Source organism: Neopelma chrysocephalum, unplaced genomic scaffold (assembly GCF_003984885.1).
Source record: "Neopelma chrysocephalum unplaced genomic scaffold, ASM398488v2 Primary Assembly neopelma1_62, whole genome shotgun sequence".
NCBI lineage: Eukaryota > Metazoa > Chordata > Aves > Passeriformes > Pipridae > Neopelma > Neopelma chrysocephalum.
The window spans coordinates 8,851,724-8,867,146 of record NW_020897719.1 but is presented as its reverse complement, the minus strand read 5'-3'; the positions used below and the strand labels follow the sequence as shown (position 1 = coordinate 8,867,146).

Below are 15,423 nucleotides of genomic sequence, written 5' to 3'. Positions count from 1 at the left end.
TTCTTTGTGCTTTGGTTAAGAACTTAAAAATCAAAAGGCTAAGCAGGATCCTTTTGCAGAAATACATTCTTGGAAATGCATACAGTATTGTGTGCCACATCCCTCTGATAGAAGGCACAATTTACGAAAAGAACATTCATGAAATAAAACAGAATCCAGTTCAGAAAGGCTAAGAGCGACACACTACTCCTGGTGGATATTTTTTTTTAAATCTAGGCAAGACCTGCTCTTATTTTCTAACACCAACACTCTCCCCCCAGTCCATAACCTAACTTCAGTATTCATAAAATTTAAACTTTTCCAAGCACAAACAGTTGTAAGAGAGAAACATGAGCCAACAGAGTTTTCTACTGGTGGAGTTGCTTTCAAAACTAGATATAAGAGTGGTCACTACCCCTCAAGAACCCATGTGTCAAAAACAAGCAAATGATTACAGGCAAACTTTTTTTTAAGTGTCATTCTCCCTGCATACTTGAGGTCAGGTGAACAAAGCTGTATGTGCCAGAAGAACTGATTGTTTTGTCTAAAGTGCTTGATGAAAGCAGGGAAACTATAAAAATGAAACCAGAGGTGTAAGAGTTATATTTATCATACAAACCAAGATAAACTGGAGCATTTTCACATTTTCTTGTTCCATTACACAAGATGCAGCAAAAAGATCCTTCACAGTGAAGAGCTCCTTTAAAGTGTATGTAGTTCGTAACACATTTTTTCTTATATTTCTGGGATGTGAAGTAATTTGAAATAAGACTCAGGAACAGTATTCCAAAAAAGAAAGTATTATTGTAGCTAAGAAATGAAGATTACATAGTAAGTTTTAGTCATTAAAAAAAAAAATCTTTGGGAATTGCTATTTAATACTTTCAATAACTTTAAATGCCCTGATACTATATATTTTACAGTAGAAATGCAAGAGCCTTTGGAACACAGCAATGCTTGGTTGGTTCTGTGCATGTCTTCTCTTATGACATCATCTTTTTCTTACATTCCACTGAGCAAAAAACCATCCCTTCCACAGGTATGAACTTCTGGTCAATTAGACACTTGCTGCAACAGGAACACAGGAAGCATTCCTGAGTAGCATGCCAGTTGAAGCTGTTGTATGTCACACGCTGAACTTCTGGATCTATAGCATTATGACAGCCTTGGCAGATCTGTTTAGAAATAAAACAACACTTAAATGAAGCATACACATGCTCTCTTCAAGTCCAATAAAAGCTGGATTTCTTAAATGTTTTTGGAAAAGAGAGGTGTTGAAAGAAGCCTTTTAAATAAGTCTCCAGCTTTTGCTTTTTTCCTTATTTTTAAAGCAAATCCAATATCCAAATATTCATAAAAACCTGTTATGTCAAACAGCATAGATCTTTATATATAAACCTATACATCTGAAGAGATTAGTTACAAATCTTCCTATGCATTGACAGCTGTACAGCAATGCCCAATAATTAAATGCTATTAGAAAGTCTTGGATGCTATTCATCTTAAAATCTGGTTGGTCACAAATTATCATTCAGATCAAGGAAGTTAATGTTTTAAGAGGATAAAAAAAAAGAAGCCTCTCCAAAAGACAATTCCTCATATCTCATCATGGCTAGGCTTCGCGAACGAAGATTTGGGAAGGGCTCTACCCATTTTTCATGCAAGCGCGTTGGTGGCTAAAAAGGCCAATACGAGAAAGGCAAGTCCGGTTGCAAAAGACACAGCAGAAAGACTCCTTAGATGGTATATTCTGCAAGGTTCGATTCTTTCTGCGTTGTCTTTTCTCCTCAAGAGTGATCCTGCGTGCCTTCTCAAAAGCATCAGCAGCGTTATAAATGGTCTGTCTCCAGGCCTCCCGATTAGAGGCCAGAGTGGACCAGTTATGGTGATCAATATGCCCGAGGCTGAGTTGTTGCTTCAGGGAGTCCTTGTATCTTTTCTTTGGAGCTCCTCTCTTGCGGCAGCCAGTGGCAAGTTCACCAAAGAGCAGGATCTTAGGGAGGCGGTGGTCCTTCATCCTAGAGATGTGCCCTGCCCAACGCAGTTGCGTTCTCAGGAGCATGGCCTCAATACTTGTGATTGCTGCCTGTTCGAGAACAGATGTATTGGTCACATAGTCTGACCAATGGATGTTAAGGATTGTACGGAGGCAGCGTTGATGGAAGCGTTCTAGGAGACGCAGGTGGTGGCGGTAGATGACCCATGATTCGGAACCATATAAAAGAGTAGACAGCACTATGGCTCTGTAAACACTGATCTTGGTGCTTTTCTTCAAGTGTTTATTACGCCAAACTCGTTTATGGAGTTTTCCAAAAGCACTGTATGCCTTCGCTAACCTATTGTCTATCTCCCCATCAATCTTACCATCTGAGGAGATGAGGCTGCCTAGGTAATTAAACTATCTACCTCAGGTGATTATTAACTGCCATCTAGAGATAATAGTTCTTCTTTCCATTCACTACATAAAGAGTCTAATGCACATTAGGTTGAACTCTAACTAGCACCTAGTTAACTGATACGATACGAATGGACCCTCATCTCAGATTAGTTTCCATCATAACCATGAATCAAGAACCACCATTTTTTTCCGAACTTCTGGCTTTATCCTGTCATTCACTCTCCTTTATATCTCATGTGGTTAGAAATACAAAGAAACAAAGTACCTAGATTGCAGTTGCCACTACAGGCTTTTACCAGATCAGCTGAAGTTGACTCCCACTAGTCTCAATAAACTACAGTTAACAAGAACTAAACATTTAGCAGCATCACTTACCTTTACCTACCTTGCTCCTTCTGTTACCAAGTCCCGCTTCACCACTGGCCAAGATTCAAGGTATTTTTCCATCAACCTTCTTCTTCCCTTGGCAGTGGTTTTTATTTAAGTTTATAAATTGACAAAATACTTGCCTGATTTTAAGTTGTGGGTTTTTTTGTTTGTTTTTGTTTGGGGGTTTTTGTTTGGGTTTTTTTTGTTGTTTGTGTGTTTTTTTTTAACAAAGGGTTTTGAAAAAGATCACTGACTCAAGCCTAAACATACATTCAATTTATAGTCTTCAGATATTCCCACACTGGGAAAAAGTAAGAATTTCAAGCTCCATAGACATATGTTCCCTTCCTTCTCAGCACTAAGACGTCAGTAAGGACCTTACCTCAGCGTGGTTCTTCACGTAGCAGGATTTGCAGACTGGCTTGTCATTCACCACTACATAGATTTCCCCAGCCAAAACACAATCACAATCAAAACAGCAGAAGTGTTTCAGATGCCAGTTTTGACCTTCCGCCTGAGTATATTCATTGCTGAATATTAGCTATGAGGAAGATATAAACAAATACATTCATTTGAACAGGATCTCTTTTACTGTGTCTAGCCTCAGGATGTTTTGTAATTTTCATGGAACTCCCGGTGGTTCCAGAATTGTTTGTTTCCCAAAAGCCTCCATGCCGTTCACTAAGAGCCCGCAGACGCCAGAGGGCCGAGGCGGACTCTTTCCTGTGTGCTGCCCAGAGTCGGTTCGCCCCCTAGTGACCCTCATGAGCAAAGAACTGCACAACTGGGACTTGCTGGAAGCATTTGCCCTCACATATCCACATCCTATGTCCCTGTACACAGTGCAAAATCCCCACCAAATCCAAAGCAAACTATGGATCTTCCTAAATGTGCAGTATCCGTATCAGTTTCGGTTGTTTGCAACTACTATCAGCTAAGGTTAGTGAGGGCATATCCTCTCCCTGCACTGAAATGTTTTACTAAAAACATTAATCACTTCCCAGGGGAACAAACTTGTGCCCCACAAGAAGAGACTAGAATATTTCCTACCTCATCACATCCAGCACAGCGGGGTTTTTCACTATCACAATAATGTCTTCCACAGTACAGGTTACCATTCTTCCAGAAATAGATCATGTCTACTAGAAGTTCACTGCAGGTGCAACAGACAAAACAAGCTGGGTGCCACAATTTGTCATATCCAGCACGTTCTGCATAGACAGCTGGGTCACCTTCTTTCATGTTCAGTTTGCAGTGATAGCAGGACTGGAAAGAGGTTATTACCAAGTTAATTACATCTTTGAGAGGCACATTTGTAGAAATAACATATTATCAATATATTTAATAAACTCCACCTTCCCAGACTGAAATGAAAGTATTAGTTTACTCCCATGATCAGACAGTAGTGGTACAGGATGCCATATTTCAGGTTTAACTAAGCAATTCAAGATGATGCACATTCTACTGGCATAGCATTAGTGCTGCTTAAAAGCATATTGTATTTTGCCATATTCATATTCTGCAATTACAGTCGTGTTTAAAAAAAAAAACAACAGGCAATTAAAATTCATGTTATGCTCTATTAGTCTTACATACTCAAGAAGGAGAGAATAATGAGCCTCCATCAAAGTTAACCAACCAGACCATGACTAGTACACTTGACAGGAAAATGGCTGTACTTATACATCACGAGCAGATCAAGCCCTACCTGCATCACTGGTGAGGAAAAAAAATTGTGAATATTTCAAACAAAGCTGTGTTCTAGGGCTGCTAGTCACTCATGGCTGTTGTCCAACAGTCTGTGATTAATGATCTTAAGACAGGGAGAGTGACTGTGGAAAAGGGACTACGAAGTGCATGAACACATCTACACTACAAATAGTTCCAAAGAGTTTGTAGTCAGTCTTCTCCTCTGTATCTGGTTACAGAGAGGGTTTTTTCATCAAGTCAAAAAACACAGGTAATTTATGTTACTGAACCCCAAATTTTTTTTAATCTACAGTTTAATCACCAGTTTGGTACTTCCTGCACTCCATTTGGTCTGTGGACTGGGCTGAACATCCTGGGAAGGTTTTCCTCTATGACTCACATCACGACAAGCCCAGCCACAAACGGCTTTGTGTGTGCATAGAAAAATAAAACACATATAAAGTGCCTTGGCTGTAAGGCATATTGATCAGACCCGAGGCAGTTTCAAAATATACACAGAAAGACAACAAAAGGGGAGGAAGAACAACTTGGAACAGAATATGTAGGGAAACTAATGAAAGGGAAAGTGTAAATATATGTATATAAAGCTTTGCAACTTTTCTTTCTACTTTAAACCTCATACTCCAAGAGAAGTCAATTGGAAGGTTAAGTAGCTGCATAGACCCAGAGGAAGGCAACACGATTCATTAACCTACCATTTACAACATCTCCAGCCTAGGTGGTTAAAAGGTACATAAAGATTTGCTTCTTTACAACATGAAAATATGCTGAATATCTATTTTCCTTTTATTCAGCTTTCAGGCATGGTGAAAGATTTAATTTTTTTTTAAACACAGAGACAATTACTATAGGTATATTTACATTAATAGTGGAGACCTGGTTGTTAGTGGTTTACTGTTATTTTCTGCTTTTTATTAGGTTTCAAAGAACTGCAATCTATTCCTGTAGCAAAAATAAATTCCACAGCTACAGGAACACATGCTTTCAGACTCAAACTGAAAGACAACATAGAAGAAAATTTGATGTGCAAAGATGTAGAACCAATCGAAAAAGTATAGACAAAGATGGCATTTTTTCTGCTAAGGATTTAAGAGCTCTTCTTTGTATTGATTTATTTTGAATTGTTAAAAAGAAGTTAAGATAATGCTAAAGTATACAGCTGAAATGAAGTATCACTGCAGAAATCAGACCCCTCCCCCAAATACTTAAAAATAACATATCTGAATCCTGATTATTTACCTCAGCATAAACTCAGTACCTAACAACAGATAAGCAACTCAAATATTCGCTTACACTATTTAATACTTCTAAGCCTCTTTCTAAATCATTGCCCACAGTGATAAGACATGCCTGGCTTAAACTGTAGGAAGAATACTCAGGTGCTGGAGTAGGGAAAGTTTGGAAGTGATAAATAGGTGTAATGTAAAAACAAAGCACCTTTTGATACAATTACTCAAGAGGACAGAGTGCCTCCTGCCGTTAACTTAATGTAGTCCAAGGTAGTTGGTCTACAGGGTACTGCAATGTGAGTATTTCTGTAGGTAAGTGAAGAATTGCTGTGGAGAAACTAAAGTAAGCCAGTAGGAAAGTCTGATTTAAAACGAAATGACAGTAACCTAATAAAGCCATGATAAAATAACTTTTTAGTATCTTAGATTTCCCAGGACAAGATAATGGCAAAAAAAAAATTTTAGAAAATAGCTACAGGTAGCCAAGTGGCACAGAACAAGACTGATTAGGGTAAGTGTACATGTTCAAAGCTAAAACTTAAGTGCTGATTTTGTATTTCACAACACAAGTCATATACCGTGTCAATTTAAAAACAAACAACAACAAGAAAAACCACACCAAAAAAAGCATACCACAGTCCCCAACAACATCAAAAGCCATATTCTACAACTCATGTTAACAAGTAAATCTTCTTCTTTACCTAGAACTTGTATATTCATTTTCTGTAAGTAACCTGCAGACAAATAACTTTGGGGATTCATACATATAATAGGAACATTTCTAGAAATCAAGTTACAGTAGCTTTTGACACTCTTAAATCAATGTCTACCTCCACTAAACTAAATTAATGTTACTTCAGTAACATTACCCCTATTTTGTATTTTTAATTGGTAGCTGAGACATGCACAGCAGAAGTCAGCAAGTTATGACAGAAATACTTGATTAAGGCTGTAGTTTTCAAAATATCAATGAAAACTGGGTAACTGATTTTTGCTGAACTATTACAAGGCAGAAATCAGATGCCAAAGAATAGATAAGAAAATGGATCTGAATATGAAAAGAGGGCTAGTGAAAACAGCCATTATATGGCTTGACTTGTTAGACATTGGATGGAGGTGTTACTTTATTATTTCTTAGTTTCACTTAATTTTAAAAGCAATTTTTCAAGTGGGTAATTTTGGTGCTCTTCCAAAAAAGAAGAGAAAACAGGCTTCTAAAATTAAACTAAACTCTTTAACAGGAGAATAATGTAGGAATTAGTCTGTTAAGACTACACCAGTTTTTTGATTATTATTCTGTAAAAGCCACACTACTATACTATCTCCAAGCTAACATGTTTTTGCATCAAGGATGAAAATGACAGCTAGGAAGTTATTTGCTGCAACGCATTAAATACTGTCAGAAACCAGGGCTCTCTGCAGGCACTCACAGCATTTTCAGGTTCCCCTTCTTTCTTTCCCTCCCCAGCTCTTCACTATTCCAAGTTAACAAACAATTTAATTGGTTAAAAGGACCAAATAGAGCACTCTGGTGATAATATACCTTCTTGCTTTATCTTTTCCTTCTTATACTTACATACTGAGATGCTTTCTGATCTGAGGACTTGTCCTCCATTGCTCCTACAGCAGATGAGGTGCCTCTGTCACCATCGTTCAGGTTATTCTCGTCAGCAGCTCTTGCTTCCACGTCACCAGGGAGCTTGACATCTCCTACGCCAAGTGCCTCGTTTTTGTACTTCTTCACAAATTGTTCCATCTGCTTAACTTCATTGGGGGAGAGCTCGTGGCATTTTGAAGGATCTTGATCGTGAGCAGGCAGCTGCTTAGCCAACTGCTTCTTCCTGTACTGCGCGCCTTCTGAGCCAGCAACAGGCTGCTTCTCCTTTGGTAGCATCTGCATGTACTGTCTAGCCTGAATAAAGAAGGAATCAGATAGCACTTCAACTACTGACCCACTCTCTTAAGCAAATACACAACTAAAATAATCTTTACTGTTGTTAGCGACAGTCAAATTTTTCAAAAACAAAGTTCTTTCCATAAACATTAAACTCTAGAAACACTGTAACGCAGATGCATTAATTCACTTCTTCCCAGAGTAAGACAAAGGCTTCCTTTTAAACCCTTTATAACATACAGAAAAGAGTTATTAGTTCTCAGAGTAAGTAACATTTACACAGCACCTTGTCTCTATCAATAACTACTAATCATCAGTACAGTCTTAGAAAAATAGGATCTGAAATAGTCTGCCTGAGGGATATAGACCATTGAAAAAATAACTCTCGCTAAATAAAGGTAAAAAACCTCCAACCCTCTAGTTTTAATAAAGCAATGACAAGCCTAAAAAATCAAAGTAGTAACTGAACATTAAGTAACAGTCAATTTAGATGCACAAGGTTTGATTAATTCACTGAAAAGGGGTAGGTCGGAGATAACGTGATTCTGGCATGGATCACGCAATCCTGAAGTACAATAAATTAACAATCAGAGTTTGAAAAGTGAAGCAAAATCCTCAAAAGGCTATCTACCATCTCATCTACTTCAGCTGAAAATATACTGGAAGAGAGCTGCTCTTTTAGATGTCAACACTGACCTTATTCTTACCATATACAGTAAAAGCTATAAGCAAGACTGTGTTCCCCTCAACTTTAAACAATTACATAAATTGATGGGGGATGGTTTTGGTGTTGTTTTTTCTTTTCTTTTATTTTTTTCCTCATTTGTTTGTTTGTTTTGTTCGTTTGGGGGGGGGAGTGTTTGTTTTTGGTTTTTGTTTTGGTTTGTTTTTTCCTTTAAGCCCACATTCCATGAAAATTTTTCAAGTTTATTAAAAAAAAGGCAGGTTAGAGAAATCGGGACTCCAGGGACTTACAGTTAAGAGTTATCTGCTATTAAAAACCATCTCATCTCCCCAGATTTTAAGAACTTCCACATACAAGCATCCATGAAGCAAGGTGACAGAGGCAAGACTCATTAAAAAGGCACCATATTTTCAGTTTTGAAGAGAAAGAGAAGGCTACAAGTGGCAAAGTTATCCTTCCAGTAAGCTCTACTACTTTATTTCCCATCAACTCCTGCCTTGAACATGAAAAAAAAGGGAGCTGGACTTACAAGTGTCTGATTCTGAACAGGAGGAGCCCACTCATAAGTCACGGTATTGATGGATACGTTCTTCTTGGCTGGTACTGGATTGGTCAGTATCATCACATTGCGTTTATACACGGGATTGCCATCGTTCTTCAGCTTTGCAATAAGGGTCGTGTATTTAGTATCTTCAAAGAGTTTCCCCACTTTCCGATCTTCCTCATTGCTTGAGAGGATATCATGCTCTTCCTGGCCACATTTGCAGTTGCGGCATATTTTTCTGAAATTCATGGAAACAGTAACAAAATTACTGTCTCAATCAAAATGACATCTCACACCAGTTGTAGTAACATCACTCAACCTCTTGTTTCCAGTGTTTTGATTAGGAAATATTGTTTCCTAAAAAATTAGGAAGCTTTTTACAAGTTATTCCATAATGTGTTAAACACCTCTTTATTTCTCCTGTTGTTTATTTACATTGTTTACAGATATTGTTATCAGATAGATATCGGTCAACTACACTAATGCATTTTGAATATGATGCCATACCATTCCTTCAGTTACATCTCAACACTGATCACACACATACATGTCCGTTATCAGTCACCTACCAGATTTATTTTGACTTGATGCATCTACATGACTCCCTCAGCAATCCCTTATTTGGGCTTTTAGTTTTTCAGTTGCTCTTTATACACTCAGAGTTACATACATTGTACTATTTTGTTCATATGCATTTCACTGTATGCATGATATTCGGTTATCACAGAGTTGCCATCACGTGGAAACAAGTATTTCTTAGAAAGGAAAAAAAGTGCATACATCCATATATACAGTGTAACTGCACCAAGTTCTGTTCAAAGCATAGCATTTAAAGAGAAGATGAAAGAAAAGTGTAAGGCTTATATGGACAAAGCCTTTCAAACAGCTCTGAACCAAGTCAGAAGTACTCTGGCACATGCTGTAGAGAGAATTTTCACGGATAACAGCCTTAAAAGGTAGAAGCATATCTACTTACTTAGATATAAATGGTATTCTTTTATATACAAGATACTTCAACTGCTTTGGCTAACGGATATGAGAAAGCAATTTATTACCTTAAGCATGATTAAACAATTCACATATAATGAACAGAACCTTGGATTAGACAAGCTAGTTTATTATTTATTAATGGCTTCCCCAGAACTTCAGTTCAAAGTAGTCAGTCACTGTATACAGAAAACAGTGAAGCTGGATGTTAACTAAAGGTTCTTATTTTAGACTAAGAAAACAGATCAACCTTCTGATCTCTGGAGTTTGAAGAAGAATGAGCAATATTTTACCCCATTAGTTATCCTTCAAACAGCAAACAGCATGAACTACTACCTATAAATTGCTTCTCAACCCTGCTTGCCAAAACCCATTGAACTTTAACCTTGTTCTGCATCTTGCTTTCTACAGTCTTGAAAGCAAGTTAGGTGTCTTAAGATAAGGTATGTCACAGGTACAAGACAAGAACATGCCACTAACCACAGCAGGCCTCTGAGGGGACAAGAAAGGAAGGAAGAAGGAGGATCTGAGTTTAACTGGTCACATGAAGTGATGCACAGCCAGCCCCAAACATATGCCCTCCATATGTACACCGGTTTATGATGTGGGGTACTATCAGTTCAGTGTGTGGTGGATGCTGCCCTGGTCATGTGGTTATACAGCAACCACAAATTACGGTAACAAGTTATAAAGCCAACTGCAAATAAAAATAATAGCTAACTGGAATAAAAATGAACACTCCACTCTAATAACATGCAAAATAAGGTTGTTAAGCAGAAGGGACTTCACTTTGCAACAGAAATATCTAAAGAGATCAATAATTGGCTGTCCGACAGCTTCCAACGCATTTCCACAGCGGGAAAGATGCACAATGTCAAAGCTGATACTCACCTGAATAGCTACTAAACACTAAGTACTTTGCAATCTCCCAGCTTACCAAAATGTTCAAACATGAACTAGCATAGCCCATTAACCATAAGAGCTGTACTGAGCAACTCAAGCAATCGAAACAAAGTTTTGCAAGATCTTCAGCATCAGTCTACATGAGCCCTTTACACAGCTAATACCTAGAGATTGTTTAATAAACTAATAAAGAAATTCATAGTCACTTTGCTCATCTTTTAAGGCATGCATGTGATTATACCTTATTACCAACTCTTCATCATATCTTCTTTGAGATCTAATACAAGGTGACAGAATCAGACCTTGTTTTTCAAAAATTTAATGATTATTATGATCATAATGCAGCTTTGTGCCTCACCGCATACATGCAACTGGAATTGAATTTAGTCCATCTGAACAACACCTTACCAGGTATTTTGTTTACTTTTTCAACTTAAATCTTTAAGCAATAGTAAGCCGCCGTTTTATTCTTACCTCTTGAGAGAATGTGATCTAATAAGACTGGTGAGCAAACCGATATTCTCAAGTAACCTGCACAGACTCATGCAAGTAAAGTATAATCTTGCTGTCCAAAACTGCTCTGCTTGCAGGACAAACCTCAGTAAGAGCAGTTCGTATTGTTTTATTGCCTGTGCAGTCACAACTGCAATGTGACAGGCTGTGCAGCTCTACCCATCTGTAAAGCATCCAACTACAGAGCAGCAGCACTGACAGCCTGCAGAGACCAGACCACCCCTCATAAGCTGTGGTGGAATTCTTCCCAAGACTTTCCCATGTGATGGAAGAGCCACAAGGGCACCTTATTTTTGCTCACATTATGCTATTAGGAGAAGATATGCAATTTCATGGCATTCTTTCAGAATGCAGAACAGCTTAGAGATCCTGTTTTTATTTTCAACTATGTGAACGCCTAGACTCAGTAAGTGCTGTTATCATTCTCTGTCCTACCTTAAAGGTTTAATATGTTTCACTAATTTCAGTATCCGTGAGAGATTTTATTTTTTTGTTTTCCTCATAAATACGTAGTTGCAAAGAAGTGAAAGCATACAATTTGTCCTCAGGTCCTTCCTGGGACCTACTGTGAAAACTGGCATAGAACTACTGTGCTTTGTACTTGCATTGAAAATAATGAGATACTAATCTTCTTCACCCCTGCATCTACCGAAATTAAGAATTTGAGTGTGTACATTTCAGTATAATGCCATCTCCTTCCTCTTTCATGGTTAAGTGAATGACTCTTTGCCTACATAGAGTCTGGAAGAAGCTGGTACAGGGGATATGTTACAAAATTACAAGTGTAGTGGCCTTGGCACTAGAACTTGTGGACAGTCCCCTCTGCAGAAGGAATATGGCCAATTACTTCTTTTTAGAAGAGACAGACTGGTAATTTCTTTGACTATGATACAGCTATCTCACTGAAGTGACCCCATGCCATTACCTCAAACTTATACTTCACAAGTCCGTCTGATAATTGGTGCTTCATCTTTGGCATTAACACCTCAAATGTGCCAGAAAAAAACCCCAGTTGCTGTTATATACACACACAGACATATACATATATAAACATGTATGTACATATAGGCAACTTTATCTCCTTTGACTCTATCATGACAACAGGCAGTGAAAATTTCTTGTTCTCTCCACCTGTACTGTTGAAAACATTTCCCCTCCACTTGAGGACATTCAGCAAGATCCCTACTGAAGGAGATGTTAGGGACTTTTAATCTGTGGAATTAAAAGTTGCATATCTGTAAAACAGAGATCTAGTAGATAGTGCCTTGCCTCCAGGTCTTGAGTCAGTACAGAGAAGCAAGAAAGGTATACAGATTCCATCCTCTCTCTCAAGTGGTAAATTCCTGTGTCCTGGAAGTCTACTGACGGCAAGGATCAAACACTTCCAGTCCCTTCTCCAGAACCAAATGTCGCATCCAACCAAAGGTTGCATCCTCCTGCTTTCCTATGTTTTGGTGCACGGAGAGGAAAAATCATTCTGACCATGATCCTTCCTATGCTAGCTCTTAGTGACAGGAGGCAGCAGATGCAAGCACAGAGAAACCCTCAACAAATACCTGGCAAGTCCTGAGGCTTGTGCCCTACACACAGAAAGACTAACCTCTTCCTATCACAGAATGGGTACGGCTGGAAGGGACCACAGTGAGTTATCTGGTCCAACCTCCCTGCTCAAGCAGGGCCATTGCAGAGCACATGGCCAAGGACTGCATCCAGGTCCAGCAAAGGAGACTCCACAACCTCTCTGGGCAATCTATTCCAGTGCGTGGTCACCTGCACAGTAAATAAATTCTTCCTCATATTCAGGTCGAACTTCTTGTGCATCAGTTTCTGTCTGTGCCTCTTGTCCCATTGTTGGCACCACCGAGAAGAGCCTGACACCATCCTCTTGTCACCCTCCTTTCAGATACTTATAGAAATTTATGAGGTCCCCTCTCAGTTGTCTCTTCTCGAGGCTAAACAGTCACAGCTCCCTCAGCCTTTCCTCATAAGAGAGATGCTCAAGTCCCTTTAATCATGTTTGTTGCCCTCCACTGGACCCACTCCAGGAGCTCCATGTCTCCTGTTCTGAGGAACCCAGAGCTGGACACAGCATTCCTGATGTGGCCTCACCAGGGCTGGGCAGGATCACCTCCCTCAACCTGCTGGTAATGTTCTTCCTGATGCACCCCAGGATGCCATTTGCCTTCTTGGCCACCAGGGCACACTGCTGGCTCATGGACAGCTTGTTGTCCACCAGGACCCACAGGTCCTTCTCTGCAGAGCTGATTTTCAGCAGGTTGGCCCCCAGCCAGTATTGGTACCCGAGGTTATTCTTCCCCAGGTACAGGACCCTGCATTTGTCTTTGTTGAATTTCAGACAGTTCTTCTGTGCCCATCTCTCCAACGTGTCAAAGTGCTTTTGAAGGGCTGCACAGAACTCTCGTTATCGTCCACTCCTCCAGCTTTGTGTCGCCAGTGAACCTGTTGAGAAAGCATCTGTCCCTTCGTTCAGGTCCATAATTCTAAGATTCTTTCTGTTACACTTCCTTGCTATCTATGAAGTTATAGTAATTTCAAATGCTTTGAACTGCATCTCATACTTGCCTGTCAGTGGTAGTATCAGAGAATCTTAAAGTCAACTTAAAGCTCTCCCTGCCTTCCAGGGATTTTATCTGTGCAGAGAAGCCAGATGCTGAAAAAGGTCATTCCCAAGCTTAAGATTCTTGTCCCCAGAAGCCTTTTCATATCTTGGCAAGCCACAGCAGAGACCATTATCACTGTCTGGTATATACATGACCAAGATAATTCAGCACCTTCCCTCCCACTTTTAACAACTTCTAACTCCTGTCCCATATTTCCCTCTAATGGGAAATATGTTCCCAAAGAGCAACATGTAACTGAGTAGCAGTCTTGCATCCAGCCTGCCCTGCTACATGTGTGTGGAGGCTGTTTTGCAGACTGAACTAAGTATAACACCAGAATTAAGAAAACCCTTCCTGATGCTGCTTCTACACTTGGACAGAAATATGATTCTGAGAACAATTTTGAAAGCAAAAGCTGTGAGCTCACTAAGATAAAGCAGATAATTTTTAATCATTCAGCAACATTGTAGACCCTGTCTTTCATTTTATTCATTTTATGTTCAGCTCACAACACTGAGGCTATCAGAATTTCAAAATTCAGGAAAAAAAATTACTAAAGGCTTTGTTTACCACCATTTTTATACTAGCCTCAATTTACAGTTCTGCACCTATAAAACCTTCACACAATAGTGTCTCAAAATTTACAGCACAAACTTGCCACCCTAGAAGAGATATTTTCCAAACACTCCAAGTACAGAGAAGAAGGGTGTAGCAACTCTGTGTAAAACTCTGCCACCAGACAGGTACTTGGATTTTTTGGTGCTCTTTCCAATCTGACCCCCCAGAGGAAGAGCTGAGACTCTTTTGTATGGAAATACAGAAAGAAATTACTTGTTAGCTGTTTGAGGAACACCGTTTCCATGGATCAGGCCAAGGGCTGTGTGACGCGGCTCCCCCCAGGAGAGGGCAGTGTCACCCTTACACCGCCCGCAGCCGCTGATGCCTCACTTACCGTGCTGCGTCAGGCTCGTACGGAGGTCACCGTCTTCCTAATGCCCGTAGGGGGCTGTGCTTTGTGTTTGTAGCTAAAACAGCCTTGATAGCACTTGCTATTGCTGAGCGCTTCTGGCACAAAGTCAAGGCTCCCTCGTTTTTACACTCTGCCCCTACCTCAGCAAGTGAAGATGCTGGGAAGGGGCACAGCTGACTCAAATTGGCCAGAGAAATGCTGAATACTATATAATCTCGTGATCAGCAGTATGACAGAGGTAAAGGGTCAAAAAGGCAGGGTTTCTGACTTCTAGAGTAGACACTGCTTGGAGACTGGCTGGGCATCAGTCTGCTGATGGGAGGAGGCCGGTGATTGCCTTTGCATCACTTGCTCACCCCCCATTTCACCTATTAAACTGACTTGATTTTAACACGTGAGTTCTCATTTTTGTTCTTGCTTTTTGGTCCCACAGTGTACGCAGGACAGGGAGCAAGCAGCTGTGTGGGTGCTTGGCTGCTGGCTGGCCTCGATCCCCACCCCCAGTTATTCCCCCAATGAGTAACACAGATTCTCTAACTACAATTCTTACTTCAACACTTGTCTTTTACAGTTAAGTAACAGTAAAATTAGTGATTAAACTTGAACTGATTTTGATCATTC

The 15,423-nt window shown here is 39.7% G+C and overlaps 1 protein-coding gene across 2 annotated transcripts in view; it reads right to left on the bottom strand.

The window, feature by feature from the left end:
- Positions 1–208: 208 nt before the first annotated feature.
- The window catches only part of TES (testin LIM domain protein), a 29,525-nt gene continuing 14,310 nt past the window's right edge, over positions 209–15,423 (bottom strand). For both annotated transcript variants that reach the window (XM_027682268.1, XM_027682269.1), the window contains exons 3-7: positions 8,794–9,046; positions 7,262–7,597; positions 3,797–4,012; positions 3,129–3,287; positions 209–1,154 (exon numbers count right to left, since the gene is read on the bottom strand). In XM_027682268.1, the coding sequence (XP_027538069.1) occupies positions 963–1,154; positions 3,129–3,287; positions 3,797–4,012; positions 7,262–7,597; positions 8,794–9,046 (1,156 nt within the window). In that variant the 3' untranslated portion in view covers positions 209–962. The remainder of the gene's footprint in view (positions 1,155–3,128; positions 3,288–3,796; positions 4,013–7,261; positions 7,598–8,793; positions 9,047–15,423) is intronic.